This window comes from Mytilus californianus, unplaced genomic scaffold, assembly GCF_021869535.1.
Source record: "Mytilus californianus isolate M0D057914Y unplaced genomic scaffold, xbMytCali1.0.p SCAF_1, whole genome shotgun sequence".
Lineage (NCBI taxonomy): Eukaryota > Metazoa > Mollusca > Bivalvia > Mytilida > Mytilidae > Mytilus > Mytilus californianus.
In genome coordinates this window covers 116,268,592-116,296,271 of record NW_026262581.1, presented here as the reverse complement: position 1 = coordinate 116,296,271, position 27,680 = coordinate 116,268,592, and the positions used below count along the sequence as shown (strand labels likewise).

Genomic DNA, 27,680 nt, shown 5'->3' with positions numbered 1-27,680 from the left:
AGCACATCTCATTTCCATGGAGAATATTTAGTCCTTACCCCTCAGTCATGGTCTATTGACTTTGAAACTTTTACTTAGTTTACATGTATTAGTTTGTGATTAGGTCAGTTTAAGATAAACCACTAATGTTAAGTCAATGATATATGGTATGCAAATGTATTGGCATTGGCAAGTTTCATTTCCATGGAGATTATATAACTCCATCCCCTCATTATGGTTTATTGCAGTGGCGGATCCAGAAATTTTCATAAGTGGGGGCTCACTGATTGCCTAAGAGGGGGCCCACTCCTGTCATGCTTCAGTGATTCCCTTTATAACAACCTAATTTTACTCACAAAAGGGGGGCCGGGACCACTGCACAAACAAGTTTACAAGTTAATGTTTGTGTTTAGGTATGTTTAAAGGGAACGACTTATGAAAAGTCAATGGTATATGGTATGTAGTTGTATTAGCATTGGCACATCTCATTTCCATGGAGATTGTTTATTCCTGTACCTTCAGTCATGGTTTTTGACTTTGAATATTTGCATAACTAACATGTTAAAATATTGCTATTTTAGTGTCAACATTTGCATTATCAAAATAACAAATAGGCAAGACATATTTCTGTGTTAACAGTTTACTTCATATATCATAGTTTGCTTTTTTTAAATATAGCTGATTTACAAACCATGCCTCTTTTGGGGTATACTAACTATTCATAGATATTTTGTTTTGTTTACCTACTGGTTCCTAGATATGATGTACATGTTTCATCGTATAGAAAATTGGAATTTTACCAATATAAATACAATTGGATTGGGGTGAAATTAAATTCTCAGGAAGACTAAAAGTAAAGGTAGGGGTAGTACAGAATTTTAGTGTAAGTTTAAACTCTTCGAAGTTCGAGGCATATAAATGTTGAAAAATCTTGCAGCACAACCCCATTTTTTTACCTTTGCCAGAATTAGTAGTGCATGTGAATTGCATTGTCTTTATTTACTTTATTTTGGTGTATAGAATTATTGATAGCACATGTCCATCTGACCTTGAACTCTTTTTCCATGGTTTTTAAGACTGTGGTCAAGGTTGTTTGTGATTTCAGTTTCTCAAATACAATAACGAATAGCTCTTTTACTTTTAGCTCACCTGGGCCAAAGGGCCTAGTGAGCTTTTCTCATCACTTGGCATCTAATGACAATTTTTCCCAATTTTGTCTATTATCTTGAAAAATGTATTAGATAGATAGATAGAAACTTTAAAAAGCACAAATGATCAGCCAGAACAGACCAACAAATAAGCCGTAATGGACGTATTCAAAAGACTCGTTATCGGAGTTATTGCCCTTTAATAATAATTTTTAACATTTTTTTGTCTATTATCTTGAAAACTATGATAGATAAATAGAAACTTTAAAAAGACTAGATGTGTTGGATAGAACACTTATGGCCCCGCTCACAAAAAAAGCTTGAAGACAATTTTAGGAGTGGAAATTTGAGAATGAAAGTCTGTATAACTGTTATTTTCACGAAATTTTCAAAGTCCAAAGCCCATACTTTTGGCACAAGTCAGCAGAGCAGAACCAAATGTAAACTCAATCTGTAACCAATCATTGTAGACTCACATAATAAAAATCAGCTCAATATGTGAGGTCCTTTAGAAAAAAAGTCAGTCATGAAATTTTCAAAGTTCAAAGCCCGTAATTTTGACAAAACCAAATTTTTGAGCGGAACCAAACATAATCTCGATCTATCTCACATACTTACAATCACGCTCAATATGTGAAGGCCTTTAGAAAAAAAGTGTTTAACTATTAGTTGTGGAATGAAGGAATGACGGATAAGGGTAAAACTATATGGCCTGACCACTTTGTGAGGGGTCAAAAAAATATATCAGCAGGATAATTCTACAAATATGTCAACATGACTGATATTGTCAGTTAACACTTAATTATGCCCCTTTAATGATAAAAAGTGGCCATTGTTGACGATGCAGGGGAGCAACACAGGCTCTTTAGAGCCTCTAGTTGGTATATAAATTGATTGTAAATTTAAAATCATGCAAAGCTGTGATTTCTTTCCCGGCTTTGGCTATACTTTTTTGTCCTTTTTGGTTATAGCTTTTCATCTTTTTAATAATCTTTGGATTTTCAAATATTTTGGCCTCAAGCATCACTGAAGAGACATTGATTGTCGAAATGTGCATCCGGTGCAGAAAAATTGTTATTGTTTATGTTATTACATGTCAGTCTGACAGGGTTCTTTTGACCTTGATCTCATTTTCATTGTTAATTGGTCAGTATTTATGTTTTTCTTATAAGGTAAATCACATAACAATATGTCAACTAAATTTGGTGTATAGAAAGTTTGTAAGGTGTATAATGCGTCTCACAGAGTTCATCTGACCTACACCTCATTTTCATGATCCATTGGTCAACATTTTCAAGTTTTCAGTTTGCCAAATTAGACTTATCACCGTACTTACATGGTGCCACATGTGGAGCAAGATCTGCTTGCCCTTTCAGAGTACCGGTCTGAGATCACCCTCAGTTTTTGGTTGGGTTAGTGTTGCTTAGTCTTTAGTTTTCTATGTTGTATTTTGAATATGATTTGTTTGTCTTCTTTTGCCATGGCCTAGTGAGTTTATTTTTTACTTATGAGTTTAAATGTCTCTATGGTATCTTTTGACTCTATTTCTTAATAAGTAGGTCAAATTTCATAGGGTACTAGGATTTAATTTTTTGGGTAAAGATTGCATGAAATGCAATCAAAACCCTATGGTACTGACTGGATATCAAAATCTTCCAAGGTTTATCACTACTTTTGAGATACACAAAATATAGTGCATTGATCATAACATTCTAAACATCGATCCTCTCTATGAACATTTTGAGAAATTTATCAATGAAATATATGCTCAGATATTGAAGTTACAAAATTATGTTAAACTTGTCAAGAAAATTACATAACTTGTGCAAGGAGCAGGGATCTAATATCTGTTCTAAAAATGTCATTGTTGAAGAAATCTTTAAGATTGGAATTATCTACCTTTGTCCATAATTGTAGTACATCCAATGCTTTATACAATGCAAGGTTTAATTTCACTTCCCACTGATAAATTAAAGCAATCTTTACCCTTCAGTGCTTACAAGCACTTTGATTTTAATATGTAGGCAAATTATTCATCCTTAAAGATGTCGTAAACTGCAACTTTGATTTACAAAATACACTTTAAAGGACTTTTGTACTTGGTTTTATATATATTAAGTCAAGTCATTTTAAAATAGTTGTCAACAATATATTCTAATTTGATGTTTTCATGTTATCCTTTTTTCAATATCAGAAAGACAATAAATAAGTTTTGGAAGAACTATCATGATTTAAGCAGTCCACCTAAATTACTTTCCTATTCACCAGTAATTTCCTGCATAGTTATCCAAAACATATCTTGATTTGCCCTGTGGTGGGCTAAATTTTTGTGTTGTTTCTGTAATTTATTGTGAGATTGTGGTGCAATTTATGATAGTATTTGTTTGATTTTTTAGCAATCATATTTTGTTTATCTGTGCTCTTCAATGCAAAGATGTAGCAAAGAATTCCATTCAAACCAGTGCTAGGGACCATCTTGAACTTGCAGTTAGGAGAGTGTGTCTGCTCCATGTAAGCCTAACTTTAGACTTCAAGATGAAGAACAGCCTTAAAGCACTGTTCTTTTGCCTTTGATTTTTCATTGGCCTGTTGTGGTTTTGTGTCAGGAGTTGATACACAAAATCCTTTCTTTTCCATTATAATATAGATTCAATCAATAGAATAATTTGATGGAAATCTTGGTTAGTATTTTCTATCTGGTCATAACTTAAACAAACTCTAGTGGATGCTATCTTAGTTCTCAGATCTGAAGCAAGATATGTATGATAATGCAAAAGTTGACAAAAAGTTGGGTTAAGTCAAAAAATTTTAATGATTCCAGATATTAGGACAAACATATATATCACAGTTTTATCATAAAGTAACAGTAGATATAAGAAGGTAAATAGGACTAATACAACACTATAAAATATACAATAAATTAGACAAAAAATATTCAATAACAAGTAAAATGTAAAGGAAAATTTTGTTAAAAATTTAGCAAAGTGTTTTTTAATACAGAAAGCTATCAATTCAACTGGCTGCAAATAGAAACATGTAAAACTACTACTGTGTTACCTATGATCCTTGTAAAATTGTTTTTCATTAAAGTCATATGATACTTCAAATTAAAAAAAAAGTTGAATATGTTTTATATACTTGAATAGCTATGTGTTATAAATATAAAACACGTGTACATGAACTTTCTTTTAAGAGAAAATCCTTAATCTCATCCAAATCTTCAGAAATGTGCTGCTATTGAATTATTGCCTTCCTGTACTCCAATTCGCCATTAGCTTTTCCATATGCAGTGATCTTGACTACATTACCTCTCAATGAATCAAACCTGTTGTTTCTATTGTAAGTTACTATATAATACCACTATCTATAGGAACCAATTGTTGATTGTTTGGCAAACATCTGAGGTTTATCCAACAGATGAACTTGTACAGTAAATTGATTTTTCTTTTTGAAGTTTCTGAACCTAAATAATTTTATTAAATTATATAATTTAGCTTGTCTATACTAATTAAAAGTGTTTGGCATGAACAAATTGACAAAACCACCTTGTTAACATCCACAGAACTGTGTGAAACTTTTTTTTTAATAAATAAATTATATCAGTTATTCAATGTTTTCTCCAATATTTATATTAAGAAAGAATGTTAAAAAAGCTATTAAAATAGATGTAGATTGACAAAAATATTACATAGATGTCAAATATTGTCTTTATTCAGAGTGTTATTGCTTTAAAGTCAAAATCATTTATAACAGTTCAGATGAAGCATTGTTAATTGATGGAACCCATTTCAAAGAACAAGTTTATATTCATTTTCATCAAATTCTTTGACCTTGATTTCTCAGTGGTTACCTTGATTTGCTTGAATACCTCCACTGTCAAATACAAAAGAGATTTTTAACAGGATAAACAAGAATATGTGTCCACAGAACACTTTCTCAGCTCACACACCAACATTTGTAAATTAAGTGATCGGCAAATTCTGGTTTAAAATCCTAATTTGGCATTTAATTTTAAAAGTTCACTTCATAATGAACATGTGAAGCAAGTTTCAAGTTGATCTGATCACAACATACCTTAAACCAAAACATTAACATGATACAGGACAGACGGATGCCCAAACCAGAAAACATAATACCCTTACTATTGTACGTGTGGCATAAAAATATCCTGTTGCCTCACATTGTTTTAGAATACCTGCCACAAATGTCTAAACCACTTAAATTTGGTTCAAATTAGGCATTTTATTCAGAGGATAAAACTTTAAAAAAAATAGTCTTTTCAAAAATTGCAGTCTATTTATAGATGTACTGAACTTGGCCCTTTAAAATCCTGTATATAAGTTGAAAATTCAGTTTTTTTATCATGATCTTCTGAAATATTATTATCAACTTAAGTGTGGTAAAGACTGGGTGTATGATTCAAAGATTTCCCAAAATTACAATCAGTTAAATTTATAGTTCCTGTAACTTTAACCTATGACGTAAAGACATCAAGTCAGCAAAGGACATCTGACCCAGGTCCACTAATCCAAACAGAAGGTTGGAAATGAATAGATATGTGATTCAATAGACATCATCCAGAAACCAATATTTAGCTCACTTTTCAGTCTTTTTATAGAGAGTGGAATCTTGACCTTTGACATGGAGAACTTTCCTAAAAGAAAAATTGATTTATGGTAAAAAAATAAAACAAACTGCTGTTGCTCTAATGAAATTTGACAGAACACAACTGGGCATAAAATTATCAATTATCTGAATATCTGCTACATTTAGTCCTTAAAAAGTGTCGACCAATAGGGGGATATAATCTTTTCCTACAGAGATAGCAAAAATTTGTACTACACTTCCAGCATATGACATGATTGATGTTTTCTTTGCGTAAATTGTTTTCTGTACATTCTGGACACATTGCATGATCTATTGTTTTCCCTAGTCCTAATGCTGTGTTTAGCTCCTGTATTTTCTGAAAATAGAAACAAAATGTTTTTTATTATTATTCATAAATCTGAAATAAAAGAAGCATCTTCAGAGTTTTTTTGTTAGAAATTTTTTATAAAGGATAGATTAACTGAAAGAATAGTGGTTATGAATTTCGCAGGATAAGCCTAATACTGTTGATTCATTTATTTTCGTGGGTACCAATTTTCGTGGTTTGAGGAAAAGTTAAACTTTCAGGGATATTTAATTTTGTGGTTTTGCAATAGTCTGCATACAAGCCTATGGAAAATTTGTAATTCGTTGAACATTTAAATTCGTGGTTCACCTGTACCAACAAAATCCACGAAAATTGGTATCCAACGAATAATAATGAATCCACAGTATAGGATAATAAGGAAATTGAAAAAATGTTGGAATTTAAATTAATGCATTGGGAACCAACTATGCACTGAAGCATCTTTTCCCCTAGGGAAACATGGCATTTTAGGAAAAACAGCAATCTCCCATAAAAAGTAGGTCACTTTGACCTTAATGTTTCACTGATTTCTATTAAGTGTTGTATCTGAGTTCAAACTTCAAATATAAAGAAACCTACAATCACAGGGGGATTAAACAGCCTCCTATGAAAAGTAGGTTACTTCAGACTAAATTTTACACTTTATTCAAGAGAAAAGGCAATTTAACTGACCATTGGTGGCTCATTGGTAACAGGAAGGTTTTCATCAAATATATATAGAGAACAATCTGGAGATTCCTGAAAATGTTTGTAAGAATCTTGAGTTGTATCCTTGCCACATGCCCAACACATAGAACTCTTACACACTGTACATATCACATGGTTACATCTAAAAATATAACAAGGAAGGTTATCATTAGTAAATATGGCTATCTTCCACTGCGTTTAGTGATGCAACATTTTTCCATTGGAGACAATTTAATTTCCTTACTTTAAAAAGTGAAGCTTCACCAGCATTAAACATTTGTACTGAGTACCGGAGGTGTTTTTTTCACAGCCATAATTTGGTCCTTTGAATTGCAATAAAAATGTTTCAGCATTTTAGATGGGTTAATATAATCGATTAGCTTCCATCTCTTGTAATCTTAGAATTCTGTTAAGATTTCTAGCGCTACTGGAACTTAGTGAGCAGCAATATGTACATATTATATCAAAGCTTTCAAAATTAAAAGAATTACTAATTATAGGATAAAAAACTTCTTGTAATACATTTGATCTAGTTTTTGTTTCAGTCTGTTCTATGTCTGATAAAAAAATTGACTTTTTTTATAAAATGGAGATAAATTCTGTGTAAAAATGCTGACTGCATGATATAAATGGAAGATAACTTTGAACATGCAGTTTAGAATAAATTAATGTGTCAACTAGAACTGCAAGTGAACTCACAAAATGGTACATTTGTCCCACAAATTCAATTATCATACCTTTAACATGTTGGACTGGGGTTATATTTCTTAGGGCTATTCCATTAAAATGTATGTGGGAGGGTAGGAAGGGAAGGTTAAATATTGAATGTGGGTCATGGGTCTTTTTTCAGTATGTGTCTATTACCATTATGCAAAATTATCTAAAAAATGGCTCTTGGTTGTAGGGATATTTTGAAAGTCCCTTCCTACCCTCCCACATACATTTTAATGGAATAGCCCTTAATGCACAACCACAAGTAGTGTTCTACATCTGTAGAACGTTGCATTCGTATCTGTAAAGTTGTTTAGGAGGATTTGCGCATATGAAAGACTTTTACCACATATTGCAATATTATCTCCCCTTAAACAGAACTGGGATTATATTCCTTTATGCACATTCTAAGTTAGCGTTCTACAACTGTGTAAAATTTCATTAAAGAGGAGTTGCGCTTACAAGACAATTACCACATATGCAAGATTGAAGTACATATGTTTGATTATCTCCTCTTTAACATGTATGACTGTGATTATATATAGATTATATATATAGTGGATTATCGGATTTATCTAATCGAGATAGCTAAATTATCAAATTTTAAATATTGAGATTGGATAAATCATATAAGCCACAAGCAACTATGTAAGAATCTGTTTCTGTAATGATTATCAAATAAATTTTCATTTTTGATTAACGAAAATCCCATTCGAGTGCCTTCCACATGCCCAATTTCTATGTCATACAAATGTAAAAGATGTCAATTTTTAAAACTCCTGTAAGCACATTCCGATTCATCTAGAGAGCTGATTAAGGTTATGACCTTTTAAACTTAGCCAATCAACTACTGAGATCATAGGCAACCAGACGTTGATTAAATTTTTTTAAACAATTGGTCCAGAAAGGGTTAAATTGCCAAAGAATTAGAGAAATTCTTTCATCGTCTGGTAGTATTCTACAAGTGTTAATAAATATCTGTCTGTTTAAAAAGAGTAGTCCTTACAAAGCACATGGACAGACAGACTGAAGGTGAATCCTATATCTTCAAGTCAGGAATACGACAGTTGTTTTCCATTCGTTTGATGTGTTTGAGCTTTTGATTTTGCCATTTTATAGAGGACTTTTCGTTTTGAATTTCCTTTGGACTTTGTTATTTTTGTTATTTTACTTTACACAGTTTATGAACAGGTAATTGTTATGCGACACCATAAACAGTTTGTCCTACCTTGGTTTTATCTCCCTTTGCAAAAATATTTATAATTTGGAAAGGTAAACATAAGCATATAATAACCGTAAAATGTTACGGTGTAGATCTGTTATTTTTACCGTTTTGTAAGTAGACATAAAATCTTATGAATCAATTCATATTTATGTTTATTTATATTATGTATTATGTTAAAATGTATAATACTAACATTTATATATATTTTATTAGATATTCTTCCTGGATACCTAATAATTATTACAGAGGAAAACTTAGCCCAATGCTGTAAGCTAAGTAAATTGTTAAACAGCATATAATACAATAAAAATTATTTAATTGTGTTAAAAAAAAAAAATTGGAATCAAAAGTCAGTAATTGGAAAATAAGGCTTTAGAGGATGTAATGAATATATTTTCAAAGGATTTTAGAAATTGTAATTTAAAAAAATATATGCATGCTACTAGACTTGCTTCAATTCCCTTTCTTTTATTTCTTTCTTACTTATTTATATGCTTACTGAAAACTACCATGATACTGATTGCCAAGGAGAAAGCAGGTGTCAATATAATGGCAATCTCTACCTTCTTCATCGAAAATAAAACTTATATTTACCCTCCAGCTTTAATAATTTTCACTTTACAAACAGGACATTTCTTTGATTTTTCTTTTAAAAAATCATGGCTTTTTACTTCTTCCATGCGTTTAAGTTTCCGTTGAAATTCCTTTTCATTTTCCCCCTCTCTATTTTTCCTCTCTTCTTCTTCCTTTAAATTGTTTTCCTTTTTGAAGAAACATATTTCACCCTAAAATGTAATATAAATTGTACATTGTTAACTGTTTTAAATGGTAAACTTATTAGAACCAAAAAAAATGTTTTAACATATAAATTGAAATTTTCTACTTATTAGATTCATTGTCCAATGCTGTACTGCGACTCCTATGTATTTATAATAACAAACAATCAATGTACCAGAGAAAAGTTTATATAAATCTTTCTATAGTTCTGAATCCAATAGTATTGATAAAGTTTCTCGTGTTTAAGTGAAAACATAATCTTAATTCTTTAAACAATTAGGTCTTGCAAAAAATAATTTATCTATTTCCAAGATATTCATGGTTTTTCAAATGCTATGGAATGATCTTACCGGTATTCAACTTTAGAATTCTTTTGCTGAGGATCTGACTGATTTATTTGAGTGTGAACATATATATAGGATGATTTAGAGCTTGATATATTGTGTGCACACCAGTCCTGTCTATGGTTAATGATTGTATGATGCAGTCTAGATATCTTTTGGTTATTTTTATAGTTTGGTTGCTGTCTCATTGATGTATACCACACACCTCCTTTTATTCATATGCTCTCTTATTTCTTGCAGTCAATGACCATTCTAAATACAGCTATGGTTATCTATTCCTGGGGTAGAAAATCCTTAATATTTTGAAAAATTTTAAGTTTTTTAAATAGTTAATTCATAATCATGACCATATTAATGATTGTAGGAACTGAAAACATGTCACACATAACCAGACGAAACTTGGTACCATTTGTGAAGAAGCTATGACCAGACTAGCTGCTGAGAAAAATGTGACAGAAATGTGTCACTGACAGACATATGCATGAAAACAGATTATAACCAGTATATCCCTTCCTTTGGAGTCAGTTGGTAGATTTAAACACAAAGACAAACTTGTATACCCCTCTTCTTTCATATCAGGAATATAATAATTATATAATTCAGACAACTCACAGGATGGACAGGTTCTGAACATTCCAAACAGAATGTAAACTGACAAGTTACACAATGAGCCATATTTAAAGAATTTTCTTCTGTGATTAGAGCAATCTCACATCGTGGACAGTATGAGATGTCTCCCATTGCATCAAGGCCTTTCTGAAACAAAAAATATTTACAGTCAAAATATCAAATAATCTAAAATTTGTTTGCTTGCATACCATAAATTTTTGCTAGATTATATATCAACCAAAATAAATTTTACAGAAATAATTCCAGAAAAAAACATATGAAAGTAGACCACCAAAAATTGTCTTTAAAATGAATTGAACAAATTACTATCTCTGTAAAATAAATAGAACAAGTTATTATGTCTTCTCTGTATAATAAATTGAACACATTATTATGTCTTCTCTGTTTAAAGTTCCCAAAATGAGTACATATATCATTCTACAAAAGTTAAAAAGTTTTGTTTTCCTGATTAAGTTGCTATATGAAATCTAATCTGAAATACAACAACTGATATTACAGTGAAAGAGTTTGATTTGATATCATAAGGTTAATAACTGAGCTTGCCTTCTGTAACTGTCACATTTCTTTAATTTTTTTCCTGTTTGTAATCCTGTTTTTGAAATCTTTTATTCAGGTATTTCTTCTAAACTGATTTTAATTGTACATTCTTTTTTGTACCGTTGGTTAATCCACTGATCTACATCGAGAGGAGATGATCCTCAAAAATTAGTTTAACCCCATATCTTTATTGTGCCTGTCCTAGGACAGGAATCATGCCAGTGGTAGTCGTTAATTATTTCTTCACGTTTTTGTCAAAATTTGGTGTTGATTGGGGACTTTTGATAGTCTCTGTCAAATCCTTTCACTACATTTCTAGACTTTGGTAAATTTGGAGCTTGATAAAAAGTACTGACACTACGAAGTCTAATATATTGTTGAATACAGTATGTTGACTCTAGATGAAGGATAGAGATTCTTAATTTATCCTTGTGATTCACCTTTTCTGTATTTATTTAGGTCCATTTTTAGAATCTGTGATCTCAACAAGTTTACCTCTAAATGTAAATCATCATAGATTTTTTGCAAATTAGATATGCAACAATATACCATCCAAGTTTGACATCAATCCCAACATAGGCTCTCCAGTATTCACATGGAAACCAAAATTACTCATGGACTAACTGGTTGGAGCGTAAACTAGAGGCTCTAAAGAGCCTGTGTCGCTCACCTTGGTCTATGTGCATATCAAACAAAGGACACAGATGGATTCATGACAAGATTGTGTTTCGGTGATGGTGATGTGTTTGTAGATCTTACTTTACTGAACATTCTTGCTCCTTACTATTATCTCTATCTATAATGAACTTGGCCAAGTAGTTACAGTGGAAAATATTTTGTAAAAATTTACAAAAATTTACAAAATTTATGAAAATTGTAAAAAATTGACTATAAAGGGCAATAACTCCTTAAGGGGACAATTGACAATTTTGATCATGTTGACTTATTTGTAGATCTTACTTTGCTGTACATTATTGCTGTTTTTCTTAAAATTACCAATTCAGGGGCAGCAACCCAACAACGTGTTGCCTGATTGGTCTGAAAATTTCAGGGCAGATAGATGTTGACCTAATGAACAATTTTATCCCGTCAGATTTGCTCTAAATGCTTTGGTTTCAGAGATATGAGCCAAAAACTGCATTTTACCCTATGTACTATTTTTTAGCCATGTCGGCCATCTTGGTTAGCAGGCCGGGTCACCGGACACATTTTTTAAACTAGTTACCCCAATGATGATTGTGGCCAAGTCTGGTTAAATTTGGCCAAGTAGTTTCAGAGGAGAAGATTTTTGTAAAAGATTACAAAAATTTACGAAAAATGGTTAAAAATTGACTATAAAGGGCAATAACTCCTTAAGGGGTCAACTGACCATTTTGGTCAAGTTGACTTATTTGTAGATCTTACTTTGCTGAACATTATTGCTGTTTACAGTTTATCTCTATCTATAATAATATTCAAGATAATAACCAAAAACTGAAAAATTTTCTTAAAATTACCAAATCAGGGGCAGCAAGCCAACAACGGCTTGTCCGATTCATCTGAAAATTTCAGGGCAGATAGATCTTGACCTGATAAACAATTTTATCCCGTCAGATTTGCTCTAAATGCTTTGGTTTCAGATATATAAGCCAAAATCTACATTTTACCCCTATGTTCTATTTTTAGCCATGGCGGCCATCTTGGTTTGTTGGCCGGGTCACTGGACATATTTTTTAAACTAGATACCCCAATGATGATTGTGGCCAAGTTTGGTTAAATTTGGCCAAGTAGTTTCAGAGGAGAAGATTTTTGTAAAAGATTACAAAAATTTACGAAAAATGGTTAAAAATTGATAATAAAGGGCAATAACTCCTTAACGGGTCAACTGAACATTTTGGTCAAGTTGACTTATTTGTAGATCTTACTTTGCTGAACATTATTGGTGTTTACAGTTTATCTCTATCTATAATAATATTCAAGATAATAACCAAAAACTGCAAAATTTTATTAAAAATTACCAAATCAGGGGCAGCAACCCAACAACTGCTCGTCCAATTCATCTGAAAATTTCAGGGCAGATAGATCTTGACCTGATAAACAATTTTACCCCATGTCAGATTTGCTCTAAATGCTTTGGTTTCAGATATATAAGCCAAAATCTAAATTTTACCCCTATGTTCTATTTTTAGCCATGGCGGCCATCTTGGTTGGTTGGCCGGGTCACTGGACACATTTTTTAAACTAGATACCCCAATGATGTTTGTGGCCAAGTCTGGTTAAATTTGGCCAAGTAGTTTCAGAGGAGAAGATTTTTTTAAAAGATTAAAATTTTTTACGAAAAATGGTTAAAAATTGACTATAAAGGGCAATAACTCCTTAAGGGGTCAAATAACCATTTTGGTCATGACAACTTATTTGTAGATCTTACTTTGCTGAACATTATTGCTGTTTACAGTTTATCTCTATCTATAATAATATTCAAGATAATAACCAAAAATTGCAAAATTTCCTTAAAATTACCAATTCAGGGGCAGCAACCCAACAACGGGTTGTCCGATTCATCTGAAAATTTCAGGGCAGATAGATCTTGACCTGATAAACAATTTTACCCCATGTCAGATTTGCTCTAAATGCTTTGGTTTCAGATATATAAGCCAAAATCTACATCTTACCCCTATGTTCTATTTTTAGCCATGGCGGCCATCTTGGTTGGTTGGCCGGGTCACTGGACACATTTTTTAAACTAGATACCCCAATGATGATTGTGGCCAAGTTTGGTTAAATTTGGCCAAGTAGTTTCAGAGGAGAAGATTTTTGTAAAAGTTAACGACGACGGACGCCAAGTGATGAGAAAAGCTCACTTTGCCCTTTGGGCCAGGTGAGCTTAAAAGTATTAAATACCCCTGCTTCTACATACTTAATTGTATAAAAAAAGACAGAGAGAAACAGTGCCTGTTTAGAGAAAGCAAGAGATTTTCTGATAATTTACCTGAAAGGTAAGTTGTTCCCATCTCTTGTATTCCTCCTCATCTAACACTTCCTTCATGATGTAAGGTTTTATTTCTGTTTTACAATTTGATTCTAAACATCTGGAATAGATTGATCCATGCAGTTATAGCAGAAATTTTCAACTCTGATTTTTAAACACGGCCATTCAATGTATTAACCGTGACATTTATTAACTTTATGAGATATTTCTTTTCTAAAACAACTTATTAATGGTAATAACATCAGAAATATTTTGAAGAATAAATTTCATGTAAAAATCTCAAATTACAAGTTTTTAAAAGCTAAAAATACTGGAACATTATATTTAAAGATTAATACAAAGAAAACACCTGCAAAGGAGCTAACAATTTATGAATTCACTTTCTGGTTTTCATTAATAGCTGCAGATCTGGTCCACAATTTAAAAAACAAATCCAAAGGACTATCAGAGCTACAGTTCTACAGCTAGGTCTTTCTATGCACAAATAAATGTGATACATCTCTTTATGACAAGCAACTCAGTGTGATTTTGAATGGAAAAATAGAAAGAAAAAAAAAATATCAGTGTGAAATATTATTGTGTTAGAAACTTCTCATTTTCTCATTTTAAAATAATTAATCTTTGGAAGTGTCAAAATATAATTTTCATTCACTAAAGTGCTTTAAAAATAAATGTTTATAAACATTTATAAAAATCTGTGCACATTATGGCTTAGTTGAATAGCATATTATATAGTTTTAAAAAAATATATGTGTTTGCATTATCATGAAATTTTAAATTCCATGTATTAAAACGAGAATTAAATAAAAAAAATATTTGTAAACATAAAATGTTGACATACTATTATCTCAAAATATTATCACAAAAACTGCTAATTGAAATATAAACTAATTATGGTTACGTCTTCCACGTTTACATCTAGATGCAAAGTTTGAGGATTTTTTATGAACAACAAAAACTTATGCCAAGATATTTATACTTCCTTACAATCTCAATTCTATTTGAAACTTAAAGGATGAGGTTTTTCATTTATGGAGAATAGAGTGAGAGGTGTACTGAATTTTGGAGTTCTCTAAACTATTGATTCCAATGGGTTTTAGTGCTCTGAGTTGGAAGATCCAAAAATCCTCTCTTTTGCTTTTAAGGACGTCCGACTTCGGGTCATTTGGGTCGTTCCACAGAACTTTGATGATTTCAAATGACATATGGTGAATGTTGTGTCCAATCTGGTTGAAATGTTTACCAGTTGGTTCTGATGTCTTGTTTTTTACAAGCCGGATAATGCATCCGCCGGATAACCTATCCACCCGATAATCCATCCACTGGATAACACAACAGTTAATTAAGGATAAAATATCCGGTAACAGATAACCTGATTCATCAGATTCGCCAGATATTATCCGTCGATCCACAGTCACAATGGATCACAGTCAGACACTATAAAAGGAGATCAAAAACATAATAACACTATTCAGCCTCTGAAGAAGGTCCATTAAGGACCGAAACCGATCAGGTTATAATTATCATCAGGCGCTGTTAGTAAGGTGCAACAGCATATATTTTCCTATATATCTTATATATGAGGTTTTTCTTTTACCTTTGGTGAATACTATTGCTTTAGTGTTGGCTACATCTATACATTTTAAAATGTGGATGAAATGGGAGGTTGTTACCATATATCCACATACAGAACTTAACTATGTTGTTCATTGTGTTTTTGTAAGTAAATTGTTATTCGATATATCAATATTATTATATTTGTCTATTTTTAATGTACACAAATAAACTGCAACATTAAACACATACAGCAATTGTTGGACGGTACCATCTTTAACATGAATAGAGCAGAAAGCAGCAACACATTCTTTACAGTAATAATGTTTACATGGCAAGAAACTGTAGAAATCATGACCTGATTTCTCTGCAAAACAAATGGAACATTCCTGATCATGATAAAGAAAATCTACTGCTTCCTCTTGTTGGTTGTATCTGTAAGAACAGAAACAAAGGCATGTGCAACAAAAAAAGGAAAAGCTAAATGTAATAAAATGTTGACACAGAGATATGTCTCGCCTGTTGGCATAAAATTAAGAAAAAGACAACCTGATGGACAGAACCATTGCTTATTAATTCAGTTGCTGAACCATGATCTAGTGGGCAGGGCCTGAAAATGGTCAACAAACTGAGATGTAAAGACAGTAATGTAACTTTATAGAAAATATCATTGTCTATTGTAAGTAGTTCCTATCAATCTAACTTAAAGGGGCACTAGCTGTCAAATTCATGTTCACCGATTTGACTCAAATTCTCATATTTGATTTATAACATACTAAAACACATATCCAAATTAAAATAAATCTTAAATAAACAGTTAACAATGCATATACTAGATAATATGTATCAGGATTTCGTGTGTATTTTAGTCTAGACGCCATTAAATTAACTATCGAGATGACCTCCGAAAACTACCAATGGTCACATAACACGATATAAACATAAACATAAATATAAATAGATAACGACCTCGTGCAATTGGATTTTTCTATGTCTGTTTGATTTCATGTTATAGGTTAAAAAAATAAGTTAATTTTCTATTTTACCTGTAAAAGTTTTGTGGATCGAATCAGTCAATCAAATGATTTACCTTTGTTTCACTTTCAATGTGGACATTCTTTTCTTTTAATAACTGAACACGCATAAATTATGTGTAATCCATCTCTAGCTAAGGGGTTAAATTGCAAGTGAATAATTCATCATCTATGTTTCTTAGCTTATTTTGACAAAATTGAACCATACTGGCTGCTAAAATTGAATTTTTATTTCACTATTTCACTTTCATTAATGATTGAACAAAAAAAATCATAATCTAAATTTTTTATATATCTCGTAGCTAGTGCCCCTTTAAGCAGAAAACTTTACATTGAAAATTGCTAATTAATTCACAGTCACTGGACCATGTCCTAGGGGGCAGGTCCTCAAAATTGTGGTCAAACTGATATGAACTGATAGTAATGTGACTTCATACAAAATAATCATTGATCTATCACAAGTAGATCCTATCAAACTAACTTAAGCAGAAAACTTAACATTGAAAATTGCTAATTAATTCAAAGTCACTAGACCAAGACCTAGGGGGCAGGGCCTCAAAATAGTCATCCAACTGATAGTAATGCAACTTTATATTAAATATCAATAATTTATCACAAGTAGTTGCTATCAAACTAACTTAAGCAGAAAACTTAACAATTGTTGGCGTCGTTGTGTCGTCACTGTCGATGGAAAAGCAATCCTTATGTCTCGCTTTCCGTGACTTTCATCTCAGACGAGACAAAAATTGGCATTTTTAAAATTTGAAACAATATCAATATCTAATGGCTAGTCTGCATTGTAATATCTCTCATAGTTATATGTAACAAGAGGCTCTCAAGAGCCTGAATCGCTCACCTGTATTTCAGCGGAGAAGATTTTTAAATGTTAGCAAACTTGATGAACAAATTGTGTAAAATTGTCTTTAAAGGGCAATAACTCCTTAAGGGGTCAATTGACAATTATGGTCATATTAACTTTTTTGTAGATCTTACTTTGCTGAACATTATTGCTGCCTACAGTTTATATATATCTATAATAATATTCAAAATAATAACAAAAAACTGCAAAATGTTGTTAAAACTACCAATTCGGTGGCAGCAACCCAACAATGGGTTGTTCGATTCGTCTGAAAATTTCAGAGCAGATAGATCTTGACCAATTAAACAATTTTACCCCATGTCACATTAGCTCTAAAAGTTTAGTTTTTGAGATATAAGCCAAAAACTGCATTTGACCCTTATGTTCTATTTTTAGCCATGGCGGCCATGTTTGTCGATGGATACAAACTTCGGATACAATTTATAAACAAGATACCCTAAGGAACATTTATTTAAAGTTTGAAGGTAATTGGCCCAGTAGTTTCAGAGGAGAAGATTTTTAAATGTTAGCAAACTCTATGAACAAATTGTGTAAAATTGTCTTTAAAGGGCAATAACTCCTGAAGGGGTCAATTGACAATTATGATCATATTAACTTTTTTGTAGATCTTACTTTGCTGAACATTATTGCTGCTTACAGTTTATATATATCTATAATAATATTCAAAATAATAACAAAAAACTGCAAAATTTTGTTAAAACTACCAATTTGGTGGCAGCAACCCAACAATGGGTTGTTCGATTCATCTGAAAATTTCAGAGCTGATAGATCTTGACCAATTGAACAATTTCACCCCATGTCAAATTTGCTCTAAAAGCTTTAGTTTTTGAGATACAAGCCAAAAACTGCATTTGACCCCTATGTTCTATTTTTAGCCATGGCGGCAATGTTTGTCAATGGATCAAAACTTCGGATACAATTTATAAACTAGATACCCTAAGGAACATTTAGTTAAAGTTTGAAGGTATTTGGCCCAGTAGTTTCAGAGGAGAAGATTTTTGAAATAGTTTACGACGACAGACGACGACAGACGACAACAGACGATGACGACGACGACAACGACAGATGACGGACGCCAAGTGATGGCATAAGCTCACATGGGGCCCTTCGGGCCCCGGTGAGCTAAAAATACAATACTGTTAGAAGTCAACATTGAATATTAACTTTTGGTACCGTAATAAATTTCTATATAACCTGTGCTCTTTATGTACAGTTGTAACAATTATCTCCAGTGATTGATCACAGTGTAATAATTCCCCAAAACATGTCATCCTAATGGGACACATTATTTTTATTCTGAGTCAACCAGACTTTTTCTCTACATCATAAATGCATGCTTAGTGAAGAAGCAGAAAATACCACTTTTGAAGGTTTTGTTATGACTCAATTTGGTATCCAAACCACACCACCCTTGTTTGAAACCAGAAAGTTACCATGAGACAACTGAGGCAGTTTTAAAACCATATGAACAACAGCATTAATACCTGAATAAATCATTAAGAGTCTCTTCAATATTGTTAAATTCAAATCCAACTCTTTCATCACATTCACCACTGCAACCCCTAGATATCTGTAAATTTACTCCATCTTCTACACCTAAATAACTGGAAACAAATATGCTATTACTTGTTGCTATACATCATATTTGTTTTTTGTTCATTATTTTTATTTACAACAAGCATTCTGAGAGTATTGCATGGCAATACATAGTCCCCTACCAGTTAAAAATTCATTATACTGGAACAAAATGCTAACTTGTTCTATAACTTGTCATGGTGTAAACAAAAAGAAAATATCAAGTCAATATCTTCAAGCATGACTAAAAACAGTGTGGAAAACTGATTAAATGAGTGAATTTTCAAGTCCAAGGACCATAACTCTGCACAAAATTATCAGACCGAAACAAAATTTCAAACTTGATCTGTATAACTTGTCACGATAAAACTATATACCAATTATCAATCAATATCTTCAAGCATGATGAAAAAAAGTGGAAAACACTTTAACATTAGATATGATTAATAGTTCTCGAAAATTAGATATGATGTAATACAGTGTATATCTATTTTCAAATTATAATCAAATATAATTAATAGTTCCAAATATTTTTTCTTTTATTTGTCACAAACTAATATAGATTTGTAACTTATCTATAAAATGTCAACAATTTTTATCTACACAATGTAATGTAATATATACATTAATAAAAATAGATTATTATCTAATTAAAGGATTTCACACCATAATTTTTTTTATATTTATATATAGCATTCAGAAAATTAGTTTATACAAAATAACAAACAAACCTGCCAAAAAATTCTTCAAATAATTTACAAAAGAATGTCTTTTAAAAAATGAGTTATCTCCCTTTGTACAGAAATATGGTTTAACATAGTACTCTAACATTAGATATGGTCCATAACTCTGGACTAAATCATCAGACCAGAACAAAATTCGATCTGTAACTTGTCATGGCAAAACTATATACCAAATATCAAATCAATATCTTCAAGAATGAAGAAAAAAAGTGTGGAATACTGATTTAATGGACTGACGGAAGGACAGACGGATGGACAGACGGACAGAGTGAAAACCTAAAGTCCCCTTCGACTTTGTCGGTAGGGGACTAAAAATCAGGCCATTAGTTTTCTTGTTTGAATTGTTTTACATTTGTCATTTTGGGATCTTTTACAGCTCACTATGCGGTATGGGTTTTGCTCATTGTTGAAGACCGTACTGTGACCTATAGCTGTTAACTTCTATGTCATTTGGTCTCTGGTGGAGAGTTGTCTCATTGGCAATTAAACCACTTCTTCTTATTTTTATATTAGCTATATTTGACAAGTACTCAATCAATTTAAATATAATTTATTCCATATTGCCTTACCAGATTAAAAAAACCACAAAATATCTGTCTTTTGGCAGTATTTTGTACCCAAACTCTATTTTAATATTTCCATTACAAAAAAGCAACATAGAGATGCCTGTATCACTTATCTAGAAGCAAAAATTTACTTTCATAAAAATGTAATCTCACTTTTTATAAAAGATATCATTTTAATAAATATTCGCATCAATACTACAGTGTTACCCATGATCTCTTGAAATTGATCTTTTAAGAAAATTTATAATCTATCAACAATCAATAATAACAAGAGTTTGCACTCTGATATGTATTCCTTTATTTTTCTGCAAATTATGGTTGGATTTAATGCTGAAAGAGTTTGAGATCAAAACAAACAAGAATGCACATATTGTTGTGTTCAGCATATACCCCCACTCATAATTCAAAGTAATGGAAAACAAAAGGTGTCTGTCAGATCCACGTCTACATCATTTGGTTTCTGGTGGAGAGTTGTCTCTTTAGCAATCATATCACATCTTCTTATTTCTATATATCATAGACCACCATTTATAGTTATTCTCCATCTGACACTTTTTCAAAACATCTGGGCCCTCAGTCATAAAACTTTACTCAGTACTCAGAGTACAAAATTTGTGCTCGAAAAACCAAGTCCAGTATTTTGATAGGTTGAATTTTGAATCGGAGTACAATAATCCTGCTCAAAAGTTGTATGACCGCAAGGCCAGATGTCTTCCTTTTCTCACCTGAGAGTATTATGTTCTAACCAATCAATCCATGTATTTAGTATAGGCATTCCTTGATAATCATCCCATAAAATGTCTAGTTGTGAACACAAACTGGTCAGCTGAGTACCATTCAACCATGACGATGATAATGTTATTTTGGGTGAGGCACTTGAGGGATACTCTAGTGGTAGGGTAACTGTCAACTTTAATGGTGTCAAATATTTCACTCAGTGACTTTCGATAATGTCTGAAATAAAAAATCAATAACATAAAACAATTTGTATCAATTATATGTTATAAAAGGTACACTTTATTTAAAGGTTATCATCATGTATAAAACAATAATATTTACGTATCAAAACTGAGGCTAAAACTCTTTCTGAAAAAATAATATCTTAACTATTTCAGTATTTGTTACTCTCTTCTGACTCTATAAAAACTTTCAAAGGTTTTTTTTCCCGGAATCTTTGACCCTCTTAGGGTTTTTTTAATTTAGAGCTGGTCAATTGACTCCAACATCTGAAGTCTTTAACTCAAAATTGTAATATTCAATTTTTCTTTAAAAACCTTTTAAATCTTGGTATGTTAACTGATGAATTCATGTCATGTCAGCATACATCTATGTTCTTCCAATGTTTAAAAAAATCAAAAAGCATGCACATAAGTCCTCACTGTAGACTATAAGTAGTGGATCTTTTTTAAAGATGTCCTCCAACCATAGGAACAACGACACTATTCTGGTAGATCCTGTAACCCTTTTCAATGCCTATTTATCTCATATTCTTTGGTAGAATTAAATTAAAGCCATTAAAGTTCTTTACCTGTACTATGACAATCACTAATATCATGATATGGTTAACAGATATTAACATTAAATCAGTGATGGTAAACAGATATTAACATTAGTTTACCTGTACTATGATAATCACTAATATCCTGTGATGGTAAACAAATATTAACATTAATATACCTGTACTATGACAATAACTAATATCTTTTGACGGTAAACAGATATTAACATTAATTTACCTGTACTATGACAATTACTACTACCCTGTGATGGTAAACAGATATTAACATTTATCTACCTGTACTATGACAATCACTAATATCTTGTGATGGTAAACAGATATTAACATTAATTTACCTGTACTATGGCAATCATTAATATCCTGTGATGGTAAACAGATATTAACAATAAAATACCTGTACTATGACAATTACTTCTACCCTGTGATGGTAAACAGATATTAACATTAATTTACCTGTACTATGACAATCACTAATATCCTGTGATGGTAAACAGATATTTACATGAATTTCATTCTTTGGCAAACTCACTGGGACCATAAACTGGAAAATAAAACTTAAAACTATTTTTTTTTAAAGCCTTATTGTCATGGAGAAAAAATATACTAGAACTGTAAAACTAACAAAAGGATACCCCAAACCCCACGATACTATTAGCATAAATATTATTTTATCTTTAACATATAGGACAGGGATAATATTCCTTTATGTACTTCCTCAAGTAGTGTTCAACTGCTGTGTAATGTTTTATCAATATCAATCTAGCTATTCAGGAGTAGTTGCATATACAAGAGACTACTATTACTTGATTTATTTCAAGTTACTGAGCGGGGTTTAATCGGTTCACCAAAAGCTCGCTCAAAATAAAACTTGATTTTGAATTATAGATCAGTCCAACTATAAATAGGGTTGCATTCAATATCATAGCAGCTAGCATAGCCGCTATACCCTAGATACCTATCTATGTTCAACAACATGCTACATAGATGTACGGAGCTAGCTAATTTTCAAAAATGTGTCAAAACCTTTCTGCTGAATTGAAGTACTCTTTTTTCTGCTAAAACATTGTGCCAGCAATAACAAATATCTTTATTATATATTTTTTATTTATTCAGATATATATGACGTCACTTTGGATTCTATGACATCATAATGGATTTTCTAAATTTATATAGCGCTAGGCTAGTTAAAACTTTTAGTAGTGAAAAGCTACGTAGCAGCTACAATATTGAATGCACCCTGGATGTGTTTGGATAAAGCCATCAACGAAGTGTCCAGTCATGGTCATTGATCCAGTTAAAATATGTAAACACTATATGTGCATTTGCAAAGTAAATTGTGTGACACAGTTGTTTTCTTGTAAAACAGAGTTTAAAAACATGTCAAAAACTATGTTTTAATAAATGTTTTTATCTTTTTGTCTTTTTGACTATTTTATTCGTCCAATATCATTTGCTAAGTTCTTTTGTAGTGCTGTTTGTATCAATGATAGCTAATTAGAAATCAGTAATAATGATTATAACCGCAATCAATTTTATCACACACTTATTTTAATAGACTGTCCTTATGCAAGTTATTAGGTAAGCTCAGCCCATCAGTTGCAAAAAATCTGATACCATATATTGTAATATTGAAGTAAATTTGATTATCTCCCCTTCAACATGTAGTACTTTGTTTATCTCCCTGTGCACATACTAATGTAGTGTTTTATAACTGTGTAAAGTTCATACATATCTATCTAGATGTTTGGGAGATGTAGTGACAGATGGACAGGGTGATCCCCCACACCCCATAAAAAATAATTATTGTGTGGGTTTTAAAAATCCATTACATGTACATTGCACTGACAAGTTATATAATATAATATATGTGCATTGAAATTTCTTGAGATAGGCAATATATACCAGCACAGAAAATAATTGTGAACTTCCACAAGTTGCTTCACTTGGACCTTTGGATAACAATTTAAATCTTCTCTCTTCTTCTCCAATAAAGAATGACTGACATGCATAGATCTATAAAATAAGAGAACAATTAATTATGTATATATATTTGTAAAAAATGACATAAATTTACTTACATTGGTTTCTTTTCTTCAGTATCATTCAATGCAGTAACACAAAAAGATAAATAAGAGATGAAACCCAATGAACACAGTTGTGTGAACAGACATGATAAAAGCCTTATCACAACTGTCAATATGTGCATATCTAATCACCTGAGAAATGAACACTGCATATAAAGGAGCAAAGGGGACATCAAGAAAATGAAAGTCAACAATGTATGAAAGATATAAGGTTTAGTCAAAACAAGAGGCTACCAAGAGCCTGAATTGCTCACCAGGTAAAAAATATGCCATTTCAATATTTATTTTTTTTCCTTTATTACTGTCAGTTATGTTTGCTTATTTGTAGATATTTATTTAGTGGCATTTCTGTAGGTCTTGCATTAAAGTTTTTGAGATAAAAAACATTATCTAATGGCAATAAATACTATAACTAGTGTGACGATTTGGCCATGTTGACCTACTTGGAGATCATATTTTGCTACTCTTTTTAGCTTTCTAAAGTTTCTCTGTACTCTCTAACTCCTATAGTTTTAGACAAAATGCAAAAATAATGCATAAAAATTATCATTCAGGGGAAATTACTTGGATATCCATAGGTTTTGGTCTGTTGTGTTTTTTTTTGGAAGGTATATGTGGATTTGCACTGCTTCCCTTGCCTTCTTTGAACATATTCCAGAGTGCATGTATGTGTGTCTTTTTTGTTAGGCTATTATGTTTAGTTTTGTTGAACAACTAATTAATGTCTTCTTTTATGTTGTCCCATTTTGTACTTCTATACAGGTACATCTATCCCATAGAACTTGAGATAAAGGATACAACAGATACAGTTAAGTCTGCCTCATATCTTGACTTACTTCTAGACATAGATAATGAGGGTTGGTTGAAAACAAAACTTTATGACAAAAGAGACCCAATTGTAAACTTTCCATTTCTATGTAGCAACATTCCAGTACATTTGTAGCTCCTACATACGGAGTATATATCTCCCAGTTGATATGATATTCCAGGGCTTGTATTTCCTATCATGATTTCCTTGATAGAGGGTTGCTGCTCACAAGGAAGCTAGAGTTCCAAGTGGTGAAGTTGAAATCATCCCTTTGTAAATTTTACGAACGCCATCTGGAGTTGGTTGACCGTTATGTTTCACAGATGACGAGGGATAAGTTCCAATTGTCATAACTACAATCCCGTCCCCTTTTCCCTGAATGTGACCTACAGAATTAGACTTGCCACATGTGGAGCAGGATCTGCTTACCCTTCTTGAGCACCTGAGATCTCCCCCAGTTTTTGATCTGGTTCTTGTTGCTCAGTCTTTAGTTTTCTATGTTGTGTTTTGTGTACTGTTGTTCTCCTGTTGGTCTTTTTCTATTTAAGCCACAGCTTTTTTAGTTTATTTTCGACTTATGAGTTTGAATGTCCCTTTGGTATTTTCGCCTCTCTGTTTTTACAGTGATTCTTTTTTTTACTCAGTGTGCTCTGTTGTAAGCTGTTTTAAATTCAGAGAGAAACTCTTTAAAAGATGTTTACAGATGAGCATAAGTACAGATTTTTTCTTTTCCTTTTTGTTGGATTCATGTTTGTATCATTTCACAAAAAAGGGTGTTATTTATATGTGGACGAATTCCTCAATAACAGAAGAAAAATCAATAAAACATAAAATCAATATACTAATGCACTCAAAATAGTTAACTTTTTTTCTAACAATTGCACTTGCACATTACCCTGTTCCTGTTCTGTTGACAGACGCTGCCATCATGGCCATGTTGTAAGTCATGTGATTTCCCAAAAATATGTCTATCCAGTGGCGGATCCAGAACTTTTTGTAATGGGGGGCCCGCTGACTGACCTAAGGGGGGCCCACTCCAGTCATGCTTCAGTGATTCCCTATATAATCAACCAAATTTTTCCCACGAAAGGGGGGCCAGGGCCACCCCTGGATCCGCCTATGCTATCTGATTACCAACAAGAATAATGACAATACAATAAAAATAAAATATGTAATACTTCATCCTCTTTCACAGGTAACAACTGCCTCATATGATATCTACTGAGGTCAAGGTTGACCTAAGCACTGCTACAACATACATATATTTTATTTCTTTATTATGCCTGTCAAGTTTTAGACTGCACTTAATCTGAAAATCATGATGCATTTGGAGGCTATGTTGATTTTTTTCTTTGACTTAAAAGGGGTTAATTTCAATCAAAATCCAAAAATTAAATACCCTCCAGAGACGGTTTAGAGGGTTTTTCAGGGGCCGAGCACCCCCCCGCCCCCTTTTGTGGGAAAAATTTGGTTGATGGAATCACTGAAGCATGACTGGAGCAGGCCCCCTCTTAGGCAGTCAGTGCCCCCCCCTTATGAAAATTTCTGGATCCGCCACTGCCCTCAGCAGATGTCATGATTATCTGGACTAGTCATCTAGTCAGTCATGTACTGAGTCCAGACTGGTTTTTTTTCTGATTAATTAAGCTACTCAATAATCCATTTCAGGATTTTGTGTGCGGAGCGAATCGAGTGGCCAAATCAGAAAATCGCTCCAGACAAAACAGAATCCCAAATGAGATTAGACGCCCAACTGTTCAACTTTGTCTTGATGACAAGAGTAATCTCTCTGTTAGTTTTGTCGCTATTGTTAGTAACTACTCACTTATCTATCTGGACATATGTACTGTTGTAATGATATATCTATATAAATTACGTTTACAAATACACATAAAGTATAAATAGTGTGCCCTTAAATTATTCGGCTTAAAAAACAGAAAAACAAACCTCATCATTTTGCACATCCAAATTTTCACTAAAGCAGGGGGACCATTCTATAACTGTTTTACAATCAATACCTCCTACGGCCATGTATATGCAAGATGAACAATGCTGTCGCGACCTTTGACAAGACAATAAGTTAATGAAACAAAAAATTGCATCCCTTTTCGTCTGCTTTAATTAAAATCATGTCTTTATTGATTTTTCGTGAACATCTTGTATTCACACTTTTTTAAGCACTTTGAGGACTTCTCAAACAATAAAAATAAAAATCGAAATTATACGGATAAGGAAATGTAAGTTTTGCGGATTAAAATTTTGTACCCATGGACATAAAAATAAAGTGATAATTTGTGTATAGTGAATGATAAATTTCAACAAACATGGACAATTATAACCCCAAATGAAAATAACTTAAAATTATGTAAAATAGGATCATTAATTGGGTTAAATTATTCCAATGTCGATATTGTCGATATTGTACAGATTAAATGTTTATTTTTTAATACGTTTTTTTTCGATTTTGTACACAATTATATAAGAGAGGCGAGAGATACCAAAGGGACATTCAAACATAAATTAAACTAGAGGCTCTAAAGAGCCTGTGTCTCTCACCTTGGTCTATGTGCATACCAAACAAAGGACACTCTTCAACATTGTAGACGAGAATAGACTTCATGACAAAAATCTCTATTTTGTTGATCTTGTATTACTGATCTTTTAGTCTGTTTGATTTCTCTCTATCTTCTTGAGTTTTTGCACAAAACACAGTAGAGGGTAAAAAAAAAATCCTCATTTAAGGGCGATCACTCCTATGAAGAATGACAGTCTACTAACTTTATCGGCAAAATTTGACTTTTTAATAGATCTTGCCTTGCTGATCATTTATTTTTATTTAAAGTGTCTATTTATCTTATATTTATATTATAATTCAAATCATATATGGCATAACGGAAAAGAAATGTTTTTCTCTAAATATCATAGTTTTCTTAATAGACAAAAATGAAAAAAAATGG

General features: G+C 32.0%; 1 protein-coding gene across 2 annotated transcripts; it reads right to left on the bottom strand.

The window, feature by feature from the left end:
- Positions 1–3,915: 3,915 nt before the first annotated feature.
- LOC127731719 (E3 ubiquitin-protein ligase RNF14-like) lies at positions 3,916–26,869 on the bottom strand. 2 transcript variants are annotated; one of them, XM_052240542.1, is made up of 11 exons: positions 26,671–26,869; positions 23,734–23,844; positions 22,285–22,372; positions 21,038–21,266; positions 18,913–19,032; positions 15,767–15,949; positions 13,961–14,060; positions 10,438–10,581; positions 9,299–9,489; positions 6,754–6,910; positions 3,916–6,090 (listed from the first exon to the last, which is right to left on the bottom strand). In XM_052240542.1, the coding sequence occupies exons 4-11, from the start codon at positions 21,085–21,087 to the stop codon at positions 5,872–5,874; spliced, it is 1,164 nt and encodes a 387-aa protein (XP_052096502.1). In that variant the 5' UTR covers positions 21,088–21,266; positions 22,285–22,372; positions 23,734–23,844; positions 26,671–26,869; the 3' UTR covers positions 3,916–5,871. The 2 variants fall into 2 exon arrangements, with proteins under 2 accessions (XP_052096502.1, XP_052096514.1); XM_052240554.1 differs by lacking the exons at positions 22,285–22,372; positions 23,734–23,844; positions 26,671–26,869 and having other exon boundaries at positions 21,038–22,222.
- Between the last annotated feature and the right edge of the window lie 811 nt (positions 26,870–27,680).